The 13,557-nt window shown below is 34.0% G+C and overlaps 1 protein-coding gene across 1 annotated transcript; it reads right to left on the bottom strand.

Moving 5' to 3' along the window:
- Positions 1-4,753: 4,753 nt before the first annotated feature.
- On the bottom strand, positions 4,754-5,988 carry LOC124917574 (CASP-like protein 4D1). Its single transcript, XM_047457970.1, has 3 exons — positions 5,822-5,988; positions 5,608-5,740; positions 4,754-4,903 (listed from the first exon to the last, which is right to left on the bottom strand). The coding sequence occupies exons 1-3, from the start codon at positions 5,986-5,988 to the stop codon at positions 4,754-4,756; spliced, it is 450 nt and encodes a 149-aa protein (XP_047313926.1).
- Positions 5,989-13,557: the final 7,569 nt, after the last annotated feature.

Below are 13,557 nucleotides of genomic sequence, written 5' to 3' on the forward strand. Positions count from 1 at the left end.
TGCTTGATCATTCGAAAATAGAGCCCTGAGCTTAGCAACTTCGTTATCCCAGATAACCTAAATTCTGTCCGTTTTGTCATTTGAGTTGTGAATGATTTCCCAGCTGCTATCAATACACAGCTTGCTAACCTTCTCAATGTTCCGGCTTTTGACTTTTGTCTCAAGAATACCCATAATAGTGATCTTCTGGTTCTCAATGATCCTCCTGATTGCTTTGCATTTCAGAGTATCATTGAGTCCCCTTATGTTCCATGTCACTATATTCATGAATGGATATAAGTGTTGGGATCCTGACTTTCTAGACTGTCATAGACCTCATCATCAGAGAAATCGTAAGCATCACTTTCCTCGTTATCCTCAATGGCTACAGCTTGATTACATGGAATACTAATGCCATTGAGTGGGGGTTGCCTCACATAGATCTCATCTTCTTTCGTTATAGAGTTAGTGGCTTCTAGATCCATGATCTTTTTACTTTGTCTTCGATTTTCAGCTTGTTCTTCTTTAGTAGGTCTTTTCTGACTTTGAACTTCTTCACTACTGGATTTATTTTTGTTATCGATTTTAATTCTCCCTACTTCAAAACCATGGCTCACTACCTTATTCAAGACTAAATTGTCTTCTTCTGCACTTGATCTTTCGATTTCACAAAACCCAAGATTTCTCAGTCCATTCTCAATAGCTTCCTTATTGCTTGTTAATTTTTCAATGTTTTTTGTCCAGGATTCTTTTGTTCATTATCTCGAAAGGTGGCTTTAAGCCCATGGATCGGGTCATTTCGAATTCCGATGACATTGCTTTTTCGGTTCCTACTTGCATTCCTAGATTTTGAAGAGTGGACTCACGACCTATTAGAGTGCCATCAGACCTAATTTTGCTTGTTTCATATGGGCCAAGTATTCCCCGTCCTATAGATCTTTGAATTCCAGTAACTTTAGAACCAGGACCTGTAGTTGCATCAAGACCAGTTCTTTGATCAGTATTGGGACCAGTGGAGTTAGGACCAACAATAGTATCGTCCACAATAATAGGAATTGTGCTAGTATCAGGACCAATATAATTGGGACCAGCAATGGTTGCACATTTTTCATCAAGACCTGTAGTAGTAAGTCCGGTAGCTTGAGTAGTATCAGGATCAACAAGTCTAGGACCAGGCTTAACATGGTCAATATGGCTAGGTACGGTAGCATTATGATAATCTATAGGACTAGTGTGTCTATGTCCAACTTTAGCAGGACCGATACCCTGACCAGAACCGACGTTTTGAACATGACCTATTCTTGAGAAAACAGAATCCCTTGGACCGGTGCCCTGAACATGACCAATAGGATCAGCGTTAGCAGGGCCAGGTTGTACCCTCACCCACTTCATTAGTTTTCATATCTTCTTCCCTACCCTTATCTGTTCTTGTTTTCGGTTGTCCATCTTATCATTATCAGTGCATTCATTCTTGTTAAGTTCAGACCTGTTCACATTTCTCTCAACCTGAGCTTGGTTAGAGTCATTGATACTGCCTTCCTGAGCGTTGTTATTGACCTTCGATTTTAGATTATTATTGACTGAACATTTATTCGTAGCGTGTGTGAAAGTGTTACACCATATACATCATTTTGGTTTCCATTCGTATTGTACTCCAATGTCAAATAAATTTCCCAGTTTATCTTTAAGTTCAAGCTTGATTGGAAGAGAGTTACTTGGATAAATTTCGACACTAACTCTGTCACATATGCACACTCGTAGTCTTCCATTGCTGGGTCAAATATAAGTGGTTTTCCTATAATTCTTGAAATATAGGACAGACTCATTGGGTTGCACAAGTGTGGTGGAACATTCTTGAGATTCACCCTTCAAGTTCAGGCGGTCTATGATTAGTATTAAGTTCCTTGATCTAATTGTACAACTTGAATCTTTTTCCTTTAATAAAGGTATATTCGCTCTCTATGATCAACTTTATTTTTCCATTCCTGAAGGATAGAAAGTAGAATCTGTGATCATTGATTATGATCCTCTCCAGACCAGAGGATTCTCACTAAGCCATTAGCGTTCTTTTAACCTCAGCAAATGGTGTCTTCATGTTGCCCATAAAGTGACCAACTATGACAAACTCCCATGCATTTAGGCATTTTTCTTCAATATCTGGTGGGAGCTCAAACCGATGTGAATGATCAAGTGTAATTACCTTTGGGTATAAGATGTCTATCTGGAATTTTCCTTTTTCTAGATAGTTCATGCAATTTCCATTCCACACATTTCCTTCTTGTGAGGTTTTGTTTGGGTTGCTCATGATTATATACACCTTTGATTTATTACATTTCAAAATATCCCTTATGGCGTCAACCGTCCACTTGATCACTTCATCATATTGATCTTTGTTGAAGAGATTCCAATTCTTTAGATAGTGAATGTTGAACTGAGCATTCAACTGATCATTTCTTTCATGGGGCATTGTAATTTCTTGTTTATTAACTTGGAAAAAATAGCTTCTTCATCTGGTTTCTCTGTCCTACAAAATTTGCTATTTTGTTTTTTCTCATTGACCACATTGGACTAGCAGTAGGATCCTTGTTATCAGTCTGAGCATTTTTTTGTTAGGAATTGCAGCAATAGGAGGAGCTGAGGAGATGACTGTTTCAGGGTTGCTATCTTTCTTAACTTGTTTGTTCTTTTCGGCCCATCTAACCCTTGTATTTCCCACAAAACCATTGCCTTCAATTGTTCCAATCTTCTTTAGAATATCCCCTTCAGTGCTCTTCTCTTGTGTACCAGTTTTTCTCTTTTGAATGCTATCAATTGGAATTTCAGGATCCAGATTAACTAGTGGAGAAATGCACCCATGTTCAATATCTTAGGGTTAGCCTCAGGTGTCACGGGTTCCTTAGGATTTACTTCAGCATTCTTCTTGGAACTTGAATTATTTGCCTTCATGTTTTTTCTTTCTTTGATTTTCGATCCATTCTTACCCTTCTTAGCTGTTTTAGAATTATTGATCTTGTTATTCGACCGATCCTTTCAATTTCAGCACTTGTTTTTGAAGAACTATGCCCCTTTGTTTTTGGTTTGATATTTGTTGCTGACATCTTCTTCATGAACTTATGATATTCAAGGTCACATATTATTGTTTCATCATAGTCGGTGCTATCGTTTGATTCCAAATCAAGATCCATGCTTTGGTTCTTTTGATTCAACTGGTGGTTCATAACTTTGATTGTAGAGTTATCATCTTGTCGATTAGGACCGGCAGAGGAAGCAATTGTATGACCGAAAATATGAGTAGCACCAGGGCTTATGTGAGCAACTAGATTATCTTTTTCAGACCCAACCAAGCGAAAACCGTTGGATAACCCCTTATCAGACCCGGCCAAGAGAAAACCATTGGCTAATTCTTCCAGTTTCATACATTCTTCACCTCTTACTGACTTATATTCTGACCCAACTTATTTGTAGCTTCCATAATATCCATACCCAGACCCATATTTTCAAACAGATTATCAATATAATTCCGAACCAAGTTTTCACCATTGACTATACCAATCAAGTTTAGTTCATCATCCTTTAGATCTATTTTATTAGGCTTTTCTGATTTGGATGAATTTATTTCCATGACCAGCTCCAACTCAGATCCAATTTCTTCAGTGTTTCAAGATTTTCTGTTAGACTATGTCCTTCAACAGCTCAGCTAGATGTGTAGGTTGTTTAGAAGATCCTACAATTTTAGGCTTAGTTTCAGAATCCTGGGCGCATTTAGTGTCTTTTGTCCAACCTTTTCTAGCCTAGTCCATAGTCTAGTTGTCTGACTTTCCATCTAATCCTTAGTAGGGCAGGTAGACTTAGAATTCTGATCATCAATAAAATCCAAGACTTTCAATTTTGCAACATTTCCCATTGCAGAACAAAATTCTTAAATTATGTCCTTCTTTGGACCCAATGGACTCTAAGCAGCTGATATCTCCAACTCTGTAGAGGCAATTTCAATATGACCCATTTTTCCCAGTTCAGCGTCCTCTCTAGCAGGACCGGTAAGCTCTGTTTTCTAATCTTTCTCTGCACCTGAATAACCCAAACTTTCATGTTTTCCTATTTTTGAAACTAACCCCGACCTTGTAATATTCTTTGAACCTACTGATTCTTTACCAGCAGTCTTATTCAGCCCTTTCATATTTACCTCAATAGAAACCCCAATACCAACATCAAGAGGATCATTCAAAACAGACATAGATCTCAGCATATTGTTTTCACCCGATGCAGAAACAGACCCCAACATTGAGCTTTCAATAGGACCCGATAAACTTGTACAATTTATGTAATTTTCCTGCATTACCTTAGAGCCTTTTGATAGATTATCTCCAACATTGAGACCGAATTTTCAGCACAAACAACCTGATTGTCATCAGTTTCAGCCAGACAAGATTTCAAATCCAATTTCTCAACAGAATGACCGGTCAGGTCTAGCGTACCAATCAACGACCTTAACGGTTCATTCTGTGCAGCAATTCCAATAACAACAGATATTTCTAGAATATAACATATTTTCTATTTTTATTAGATTATATTTTTTTAAATAATTAAAAGTCAATTAAACAAGTGTTTATTTAAAATTAGAAAAGAATTACATCATAAGGCTTAATAATATAAATTGGAAATAATAACTAGAAAAGACTATGGTATGGAGCCATTAGTCTTGGACTCTTGCAATTGTTGTTTGGTGCTGCGGTTAGGGTTCAGTTTCAGGTTCAGGTAGGGCTTTCGTGTCCTTCTAGGCCTCTGTATCCAGATGGGTCAGGGTCTTAGGCTCCTGGTGTGGCTCCATAGAGGTGAGAGCCCAAGATGATAAAATGGAAATGAGTGCTGAAGTGATAAAGGCAAGAAATACACATGCAATTGCAGCATTTGCTTGGTTAAAGAACTTATCAAATACATTAAAACCAATATCTGTGTCTATTGTGGAATTGTTGCCTTCAATAAAATACTCTGCTAACAAGAGAATATGTTTCATCTCATTTGTTGCTCGAATCCGGCTGCAGCTCCTGTCCCTAGTAAGTACGAAATCACCTTCCAAAAATTAAAAACAATTGAAATTAGCACGAGCCTTATATTTTTAAATTAAATGACATATATAAATGCTAATAGAATTTTAAACTTTCTTATAATCTAAAAAAAAATATTCAATTTAAAAACAAATACGTCGAAATTGGTAGATTATACACAATGATATGTTCGATGTTACGTGAAAAATAAATATCAAATTTATTTATTTTTAGATTATCTCAAATCTTAGCTTAGATAACAAATCGTTTAGTCACCCAAAGCAATTTATAAAAATTGGAATGCGTAGAACTCAAAAAAAAAATGATTAGAAAAAAAAACGTACAAAACGTATTTAAATATAATTTAATTTACAAATATAAATTAGTAAAAAAAAGAAAAGTTAAATTAAAAGACAACCGTTTTGTCCATTTGAAAAAACAACAAATCACTAAAATTCTGATAATTCAAATCTCATATGCCCTAATTAAAAGTTCGAACTCCATCTAATAAAACGGTCTAAAAATCTCAAATAGTAATTGTCCAAACAAAAATGAGAGGAACAAAAATAAGAACAAAACATACCTTATCTGCATAGAAGTTGAATTGAAAAATACACACCCCATACAATTTGATTCCAGTTTTGAAATTGTAAATAGTGAAGACAATTTGTAGTAATGCAAACAACATCCCAATCACGATTGTAGCAAGCACATATCTGCCACATTTCACAATTAATATGTACAATATTTAATAAAAAAATATATATAGTAACAATATCATTTTCTTGTCCACTCACCTATAAGCATAAACATCGTCAAAACTGTATTCTAATTCGTAATCAAAGACATCATTGGGGACATAGAGTGTATCACTTACAAGTACGCCCAATGCAACTAATAAGAAAATGAACTTAAGGGCTCTCAATGCAAGAACTGTTACCACATTGGAAGGCAGTTGTGCCATCTTTCTATATTAATTTGATTTTGTATGTTGTGTTCACTTGTTAACAATTTCTGAAGTTTTATAATATAAATGCTCCTAACTATATTAGTATTTGACAACTAATATTATTATTATTATTAATATTACGTGCATTACGAAGTACCGTAAGAGTTGCCGGTTAGTCTTTTGTCCATAATTTGGCTCATAAGCTTTAGACTGCTGGCTTAAATGAAAACTGACACATTTGACGGTTATTTTAAAAGGATATAAAATATATTTGAGTTAGAAATAGTTTTAGTTTTGTTTAGATTGTAAAAAATTAAATATAAAAAAAGAAGTAAAGGATAGTGTTGTGACGTCTATAAGTAAGAAGGTAAGAAATGTGGGACGAAATTTTCGACTTATTTTGCGATAAATACTAGATTTCACCGCCAAAAAAATGTTTATGGTGGTAAATATTTTTACAAAATGTTTAGATAATAATTTTTCAATCCCTGCACATTTATGAAATTGATTACCTGAAAATTCTATAAAAATATTTTAACAAATTATTCACAAGATCTTAGTTGTTAAAAATTCATTTCTATATATTTAGCAAGATTTTCTTTTTTGTCAAAATCCGATATAAAGTTTAGATAATTTGATTATTTTTATATAAAATTTTGATGATTTTTGATAATTTTTTAAAATATGACATATACTTAGGAAGATTTCCATTTTTGTCAAAATTTGATATAAAGTTTGGACAATTTCTTTTTTTTTTGTTGAAATCTGATATATAGATTCCACCATTTTTGTTTTTATTAAAATGTGATATATAGTTTTGACAATTTTTAGTTTTGTCTAATATAACTTTAGACAATTTTTATCAGCCAAAATCTAATATATGATTTAAACTATTTTTTTGGGTCAAAATCTTATACATACTTTCAAAATCTTTGTTTTTTTAAATATGATATAGAGTTTCGAAATTGTTGATGTTTTCGTCGAAATTCATTACTTTTTTAAATCATGTTTTGAAATGATTTAATTTTAATTATAAAATCTATGATTTTTCAATAATTTTTGTTATTTTTTTTTATCAAAATCTTATAGTTTTGATGATTTAACTGTTTTGTAAACGAAATGAAATATCAGTGTGAGAGTGAGTGAGAGAGGTAGGAAAGACCGACCTCTTCGAATCCATCTCTTATACGTCTAGGGAACACTTAGATACAATCAAATTATTTTCCTCCCTAATATTTAATAGACACGTCTAATTTATCTCAATTTTTATCAGTAAATTCAATCAATCAAACATTAAAAAGTACGACTATTGGGCATATGTCTACCCACATTTCAAACTATTTTTCCAATAAAGAAATGATAAACTCACAGAATGATGAACGACGAATCCTATGTGGCCTGTCACGTGTGTAGGAGAGAGAAATAAAAAAATTTAAAAAATATATAATATTAAAAAACGTTTCAGTTCTCTCTCTTTATTCTTTTCATATTTCATTTTCGGCGATCTCTCTTTCTTCTATGGCGATTTCGCTCTCCGGCTTCCGCAACTTCTTCTCTTCATCACCGTCTAATTGAAAATGGTAAGTTTTTTTGCTCTCCTTCGTTTAACTTCACTACATTTTGAAAATTGCATGTCCAGGATCATATTATTTCTCTTCTTTTCAGGATGGTGTTGGTCCATGTACATCATCTAGGAAGACTCTAAAGACTCCAAAGTAAAATAATAAGAAATCTTATCTTTTTATAAACGAATATGTTTAGCGTAGATGATTTTGATATCAATATTCTGTTTAGTATATTGATAGGGTTTAACTCCATTTTGGGTGTAGCGATAGAAACATTTTGAATAGGATTGTACAAGTATTTAGCGATTATGGTTTAGCGTAGAAACATTTTTACCGATTAGGGTTTAGTGTAGAAACGGTTTCTATATCCATATTCTGTTTAGTGATCGATTAGGTTGTAGCTGCAGAAACATTTCGAATAGGGTTGTAAAAAAGAGTCCCGAAACCACAACATTTCGATGGTTTCGGGACCCAAAATGGTGGTTTCTCGTGCCAAAATGTTAGTTTTGGACCTGAAATGGTGGTTTCAGGACCTTTCTAAATGGTTATCTATTTCATGGTTCATTTATTTTTTTGTTCATTAGCTTCTTTTGTTTTTATTGAGCAAATAAACGTAAAAGGAATGCGGCCCAAGAAGAGAGTTCACCTCAACTCTCGCCAAAGAAAACCAAAGCTACCCACAACATATTTTTAACTAGGACCTCGTCTTTTGGCCTTTTCAATCTTTTTCAACTATTGTCTATTAAAAAAAGATTGTGAAAGCCATAGGCTTTGGCTCTCTTCTATCTTCGTCACTTTCAGAATGCCTTGACGAGATCTCTCGTTATCTTGTCAGACAGTTTGACTGTACTAAATGTGCATTCATCCTAGAGAGTAGCGAGGATGTAAAAATCGAAGAAGAAGATGTTCAAATCATATTGGGAATCCCTAGAGGAGAGCGAACATTGTAGAATATGAGGATAATGAGCCCGATAAGAAGTTGAAGGCCTTTAGGACTCGATGTGGTAACCCAGTAAATGATGGTCTTATAGTGTCTGATATGCCAATGAAAATTATAGAGAACAAAGCAGTTGACAAAAATTTCAAGATAGACTTCATATTATATGTTGTCAGTTTCTTTCTCTGGTGTGATCACATAGGTCAACTATCTAGTTATATCTCAAACTTACATATAGGTATGGTATATGCATTGTTAATAATCCTCAAATTTATTTTTTGTACTTGCAAGTTTAGAATTCTAAAAGCTATTTCAGATGTTCCTAATATTCTAAAGTTTAATTGGTGCAAATTTGTACTTCAAGGATTATTTCAATCATGCGAAAAATGGAAGGCGCACGAAAAACGAAATTTATAAGGACCACACACGTTCCTTATCGCAAGTTATCTTTATCATCACTAATTGATTTTAGTATTTGCAAATGTAAATGTTTTTTTAACATATATATGTTTTTAGTTGTGCTACTTGTATATGGTCAGAAACCCTAAAATCCAAATTGATGAGCGTCGATTTCCTATACTGTCATGTTGAAATCACATGAAGTTGAAGTTTAGGTTGGAAACGGAGATGACATGTGGAGGATTATGATGTGGAAGCGATGTTGGACGCATTCTACTTCCACCTCTTCAGAATAAGGAGAACGATGAGGCAGATGGAGGAGGGGGAGAACGAGGAGGCATATGGAGAAGGGGGAGAACGAGGAGGCATATGGGTGGAGAACGAGGATGTAGGTGGGGGTGCCTCAACATTATGCAGTAGTGGAAAATACGGGGGAGCCTCAGAAGGCAACGCCTTAGAAAAAACAAGGATGTAGATATATAACGAGGCATTGATTCGCATTACTATATCTACACACAAAATCAACGAAGCCACATAAGTGTTGGAAAAATTAAGTGTCGGCTGGGACACAACGCCATTGTATGACAACTCAATCCACATTTTATGAAATGCCATGGACAATAATAAAAGTCTTAGGGATGCCATGAACAAATACTTTAAAGATCAAAACCCACTATAGAAAATGAAAAACTCTTGAAGTGTTGGTACCCGAAGTGGTGGTCCCCAAAGAGGAAAATCGTTTACAAATGGTGGTTAATGTTGTAAATAGACCAAAATTGGTAGCTAAAGAAACAGAAAATCGGGTACTTAGAAAAAATTCCCAATGGAATGCAAAAATTCTGACACAACTTCAATCTCCGTATATGATTAAGAATAAACTAAAGAATCAATCTTACTTTGATTGTGCCCAAGTAGATAACTGACATGAAATCATTATGGGGTTCATTTTTGCAAATGAAGATGATGAGAATATTAGGTCATTAATTATGTTGATATGTTCATAGTTAGTATAGTGTTAATTTCGGGATCTGAAATGAGGGTTTTGGGACCTGAAATGGTGGTTTCTCAGCCTGAAATGGTGGTTTCAAGACCCGAAATCGGGTCATTTCAGATCATTACGGGATATTTTTTGGATTTATGTGTTTTCTTCATTTTCAGGAAGGAAGTTTTATACGAAACGTAGCATACCTTGATCAACATAGGGCATTTTCAATCAATGAAAAATGGATGCCATGTTGAAAGTGGTATTATTGATGCATGGACACACGTTACGTTTAATTATAGTAAACAATTTTCTCAGAGGAGAATTGTATTTTTCAACAATGGTTTCTATAAGATCTTTTATTGGTGTTTCATTTTTTTTCAAACCAATGGTCTTATTATGATGTTAATTTCATTTACATGGCTTTTATGAAGATTCATAACTTCTTATTAATAAAGTTAATGAAGAAATGAGAATATTCAAGATAACACCGGAAGAATGATACATGATAATCTTGTAAATCCAATATTTTAATATCATCTAAATCTTGCTCATGTATATCATATTTTAATATGATTTTATTGTTATCCTTCCCAATTTTATAAGAAAGTCACTATTATGTTGTTTGCATCATTATATAAAAGAGGGTAATCAAAATCATTAAACATCTCCCATTGTAGAAAAAAATGCGATGGGAAGATAAATATGTCATAACTCGGAAACTATTAAGTTGAACTTTCTGTATGTTGAAGTGTTTTTAAATTTATGTTTAATTTAACTTCATTGGTAAAATAGATAGCTTCCTTTGTGGAGTTCTTCAAAATTCTCGACTCAAAAATCGCAACCAAAATAGCTAATTTCTCGTTCAAAGTTTTAAAATTAGCTTGGCAAGACAGTTCTAATATAATAGATTGCGCAATAAACTGTGTTAGATAAATTTGACCGGTCAATAAGAACTTAACAAAACAAACTTATTGTGCAAGAACGGTCAAGATCTCTAAACGGTCAAGATCTCTAAACGGTCAAGAACTTTAACCGGTCGAGAAATCAAGCCGGCTAGAAGAAGCAAATGACATATCTAAAACTTGAAGCTATCTGGTTGAACTATATAATCAAGCAAAGACAAATGAAGTCGGTCTGATTCATGTCTTGGAAACCAAAACCACATTTAATGTTATGCTGATCCTCTGCTCAACCAATCAGATTCAACGATTGCCCTGAAGGTATCCATTGAAGAAATGTGACCTTTGGCACATTTCACCTATAAAAGGAGAAGCTGAAGAAGCTGAAGAAGCTGAAGAAGCACGACGACAAGAGAAGTAGAAGAGTAGTGAGCGAACAAGGTACGAAGTTACAAAGTGATCAAAAGTCCTTATCTCTCTAAAAGATTAAAAGCTTAAGTGTGCAAGTGTGCATTTGTGAAGTGTATTACAATTCATGTGAAAGTTGTAAGAGTGATTATCGAGCTGTAAATAAGACTCGATCGTGTATTGTGTGTGAGTATTCCTTAGTGAATATCATTCTCGTGGTTTGAGAAGAACGGGTGACGTAGGGGTTTTATCTCCGAACATCCATAAAAATATGTGTCTTGTGCTTTATATCCTGTCGGCTCCATATCCGAACCGACTCATATCATTCTAACCGCCTCACTAATCTTTAAACCGATATTCTCTAAATCTCATCTCTATCCATCATGTGTGTGTGTTGCTTCAATCTGAAACAAATGACTTCTGCACTTGAACTCGGTTCAAGGGTTCGTGATAGGTTGTATAGTATTGAAACCAGTGTTAATTCTTAACCGGATTAGCGCCAACCGTTGAGTGTTGTCAAGATTATCCTTTAGCCGGACCCCGGTCCACTATCGGCGATCTAGATCCTAACAAACTGTATGAGACATCTTCAAACTTATATGGGCGATGCAAAGTGGGATTGTGGTATAACCAAAACAAATGTAAGTTATATATTTCAAATTTTGATTGTTTTATAATTCTTTATTGCTGTATTTTATTTTTTTGTAGGCAAGAGGATTACGTGATGCTTTCCGAGTAAAATTATGTGCATTCATTGTTAGGTAAAATTTCAACAATAAGTTGAACTATATTTATGAAAAATATATACACATTATAAAAGAAGATTATCTTGAAACGTATAATAAGTTGTATGCTAATAAGTAGTACATTGTAAATTATTAAGGTTATAATTATGTAAATTTCTGGTATTTTCTAGTCTTCAATTTTTTTGGATTTTTTAGTCTACATGATAATGTGACATAACAATTTCGGACACAAAAATGATAAGGTGTTACCAAAATCACAATTTTAAGAAGAAAAAAAAGCGTTCCGAAATCACCATTTCGATTTCCGAAACCATTATTTCATGACGAGAAAACATCATATTGGGACCTAAAACCACCATTTCAGGACCCGAAACCACCATTTCGGTATGAGAAACCACCATTTCGGGACGAGAAATCATCATTTGAGGACGAAAAAACGCAATTTCATGACAAGTTATAATAAAATACTTAGTGTAAATATCAAAATTCTCATCAAAAACTCAAGTTACAAAATGTTAAAAAAACTCATAGTTACAACATGATCATATAATTACCATCTTAGTTGAATGTTATCCCCACACGCATTATATTCGACATATATTTGAGAGGACAAAAGTGATGTGAAGAAAATTGAGTCGACGGTGGATCATTCCTTTGTTGTTGTGTCGAATCTAACACTATTGATGTTGTGGCCGTATTTTCCTTCATTTTTAATCTCGAAGACGACTTCTTAGGGATTTTCTCAATTAAATATTTTTTCCTCTTTGTTGGTGGTCGTCCTCGACTTCTAACTTTGTTATGAGAGTGTATCAAAACGGATGTAGCCGGAGATATAGATGGAGATGCTTATGTGATTTTGTCATTAGATGCTTTTATGCTTCCATGATTAACTGACATAAATTGTTCCATCAACCCTTTTATGTCGTTCATCCAAAAAGAACAATACTCTTCAAATTTTACTCTAACTTGTTGAACCTCTTGCATCAATCGAGTTAGACTATTATGACATTTTTTTCCATAGACATATCTGAATCATAAATGTTGGTAATAGTCTGATCCCCATTCTTAATATCTTTACGCCACCGGTCCATTATATAACACAATGGTACATCATTCACCCTCATATTTTTTAACACATCCATGATATATCTACACAAAATACCTCTAAACTCAAACAATCGACATTAAAATTTAACATTTTAGTCTGTTTCGGTATAATTCACTTTGTAAGAAACATCTCTTACATGTTCTTTATTAATCCCCAAAATGATTTCCTCAACTCTAAATATACAAGTTGTTCCTTCCTCTTCAATGACTGAGATGTCGCACAACATCAACCCTATAACTTCTTCTTGAACCAACCTTAATATATTTGGAGTGTAGAAGGTTTAGTATTGTCTTTCAAAGGAAAATCCACTGATAATTGGTATTAAAGAATTAAACGATTGAAAATCTAGTTTCTTTTATCTCAATGAATTGTTTGAGGGATTTTCTCACCAGAGCCCTATCATATTTCTCAACGAATTGTTTGAGGGATGTTTTAGACTACACGTAGTCATCAAAGAAGGCATTCATACTTTCACTCCATTGAGAGGTAGACCTCCCGGACCAAAATTGGCCTTTTACATAAAAAAGTATCCATTTA

Source organism: Impatiens glandulifera, unplaced genomic scaffold (assembly GCF_907164915.1).
Source record: "Impatiens glandulifera unplaced genomic scaffold, dImpGla2.1, whole genome shotgun sequence".
In the NCBI taxonomy this organism is placed as follows: Eukaryota; Viridiplantae; Streptophyta; class Magnoliopsida; order Ericales; family Balsaminaceae; genus Impatiens; species Impatiens glandulifera.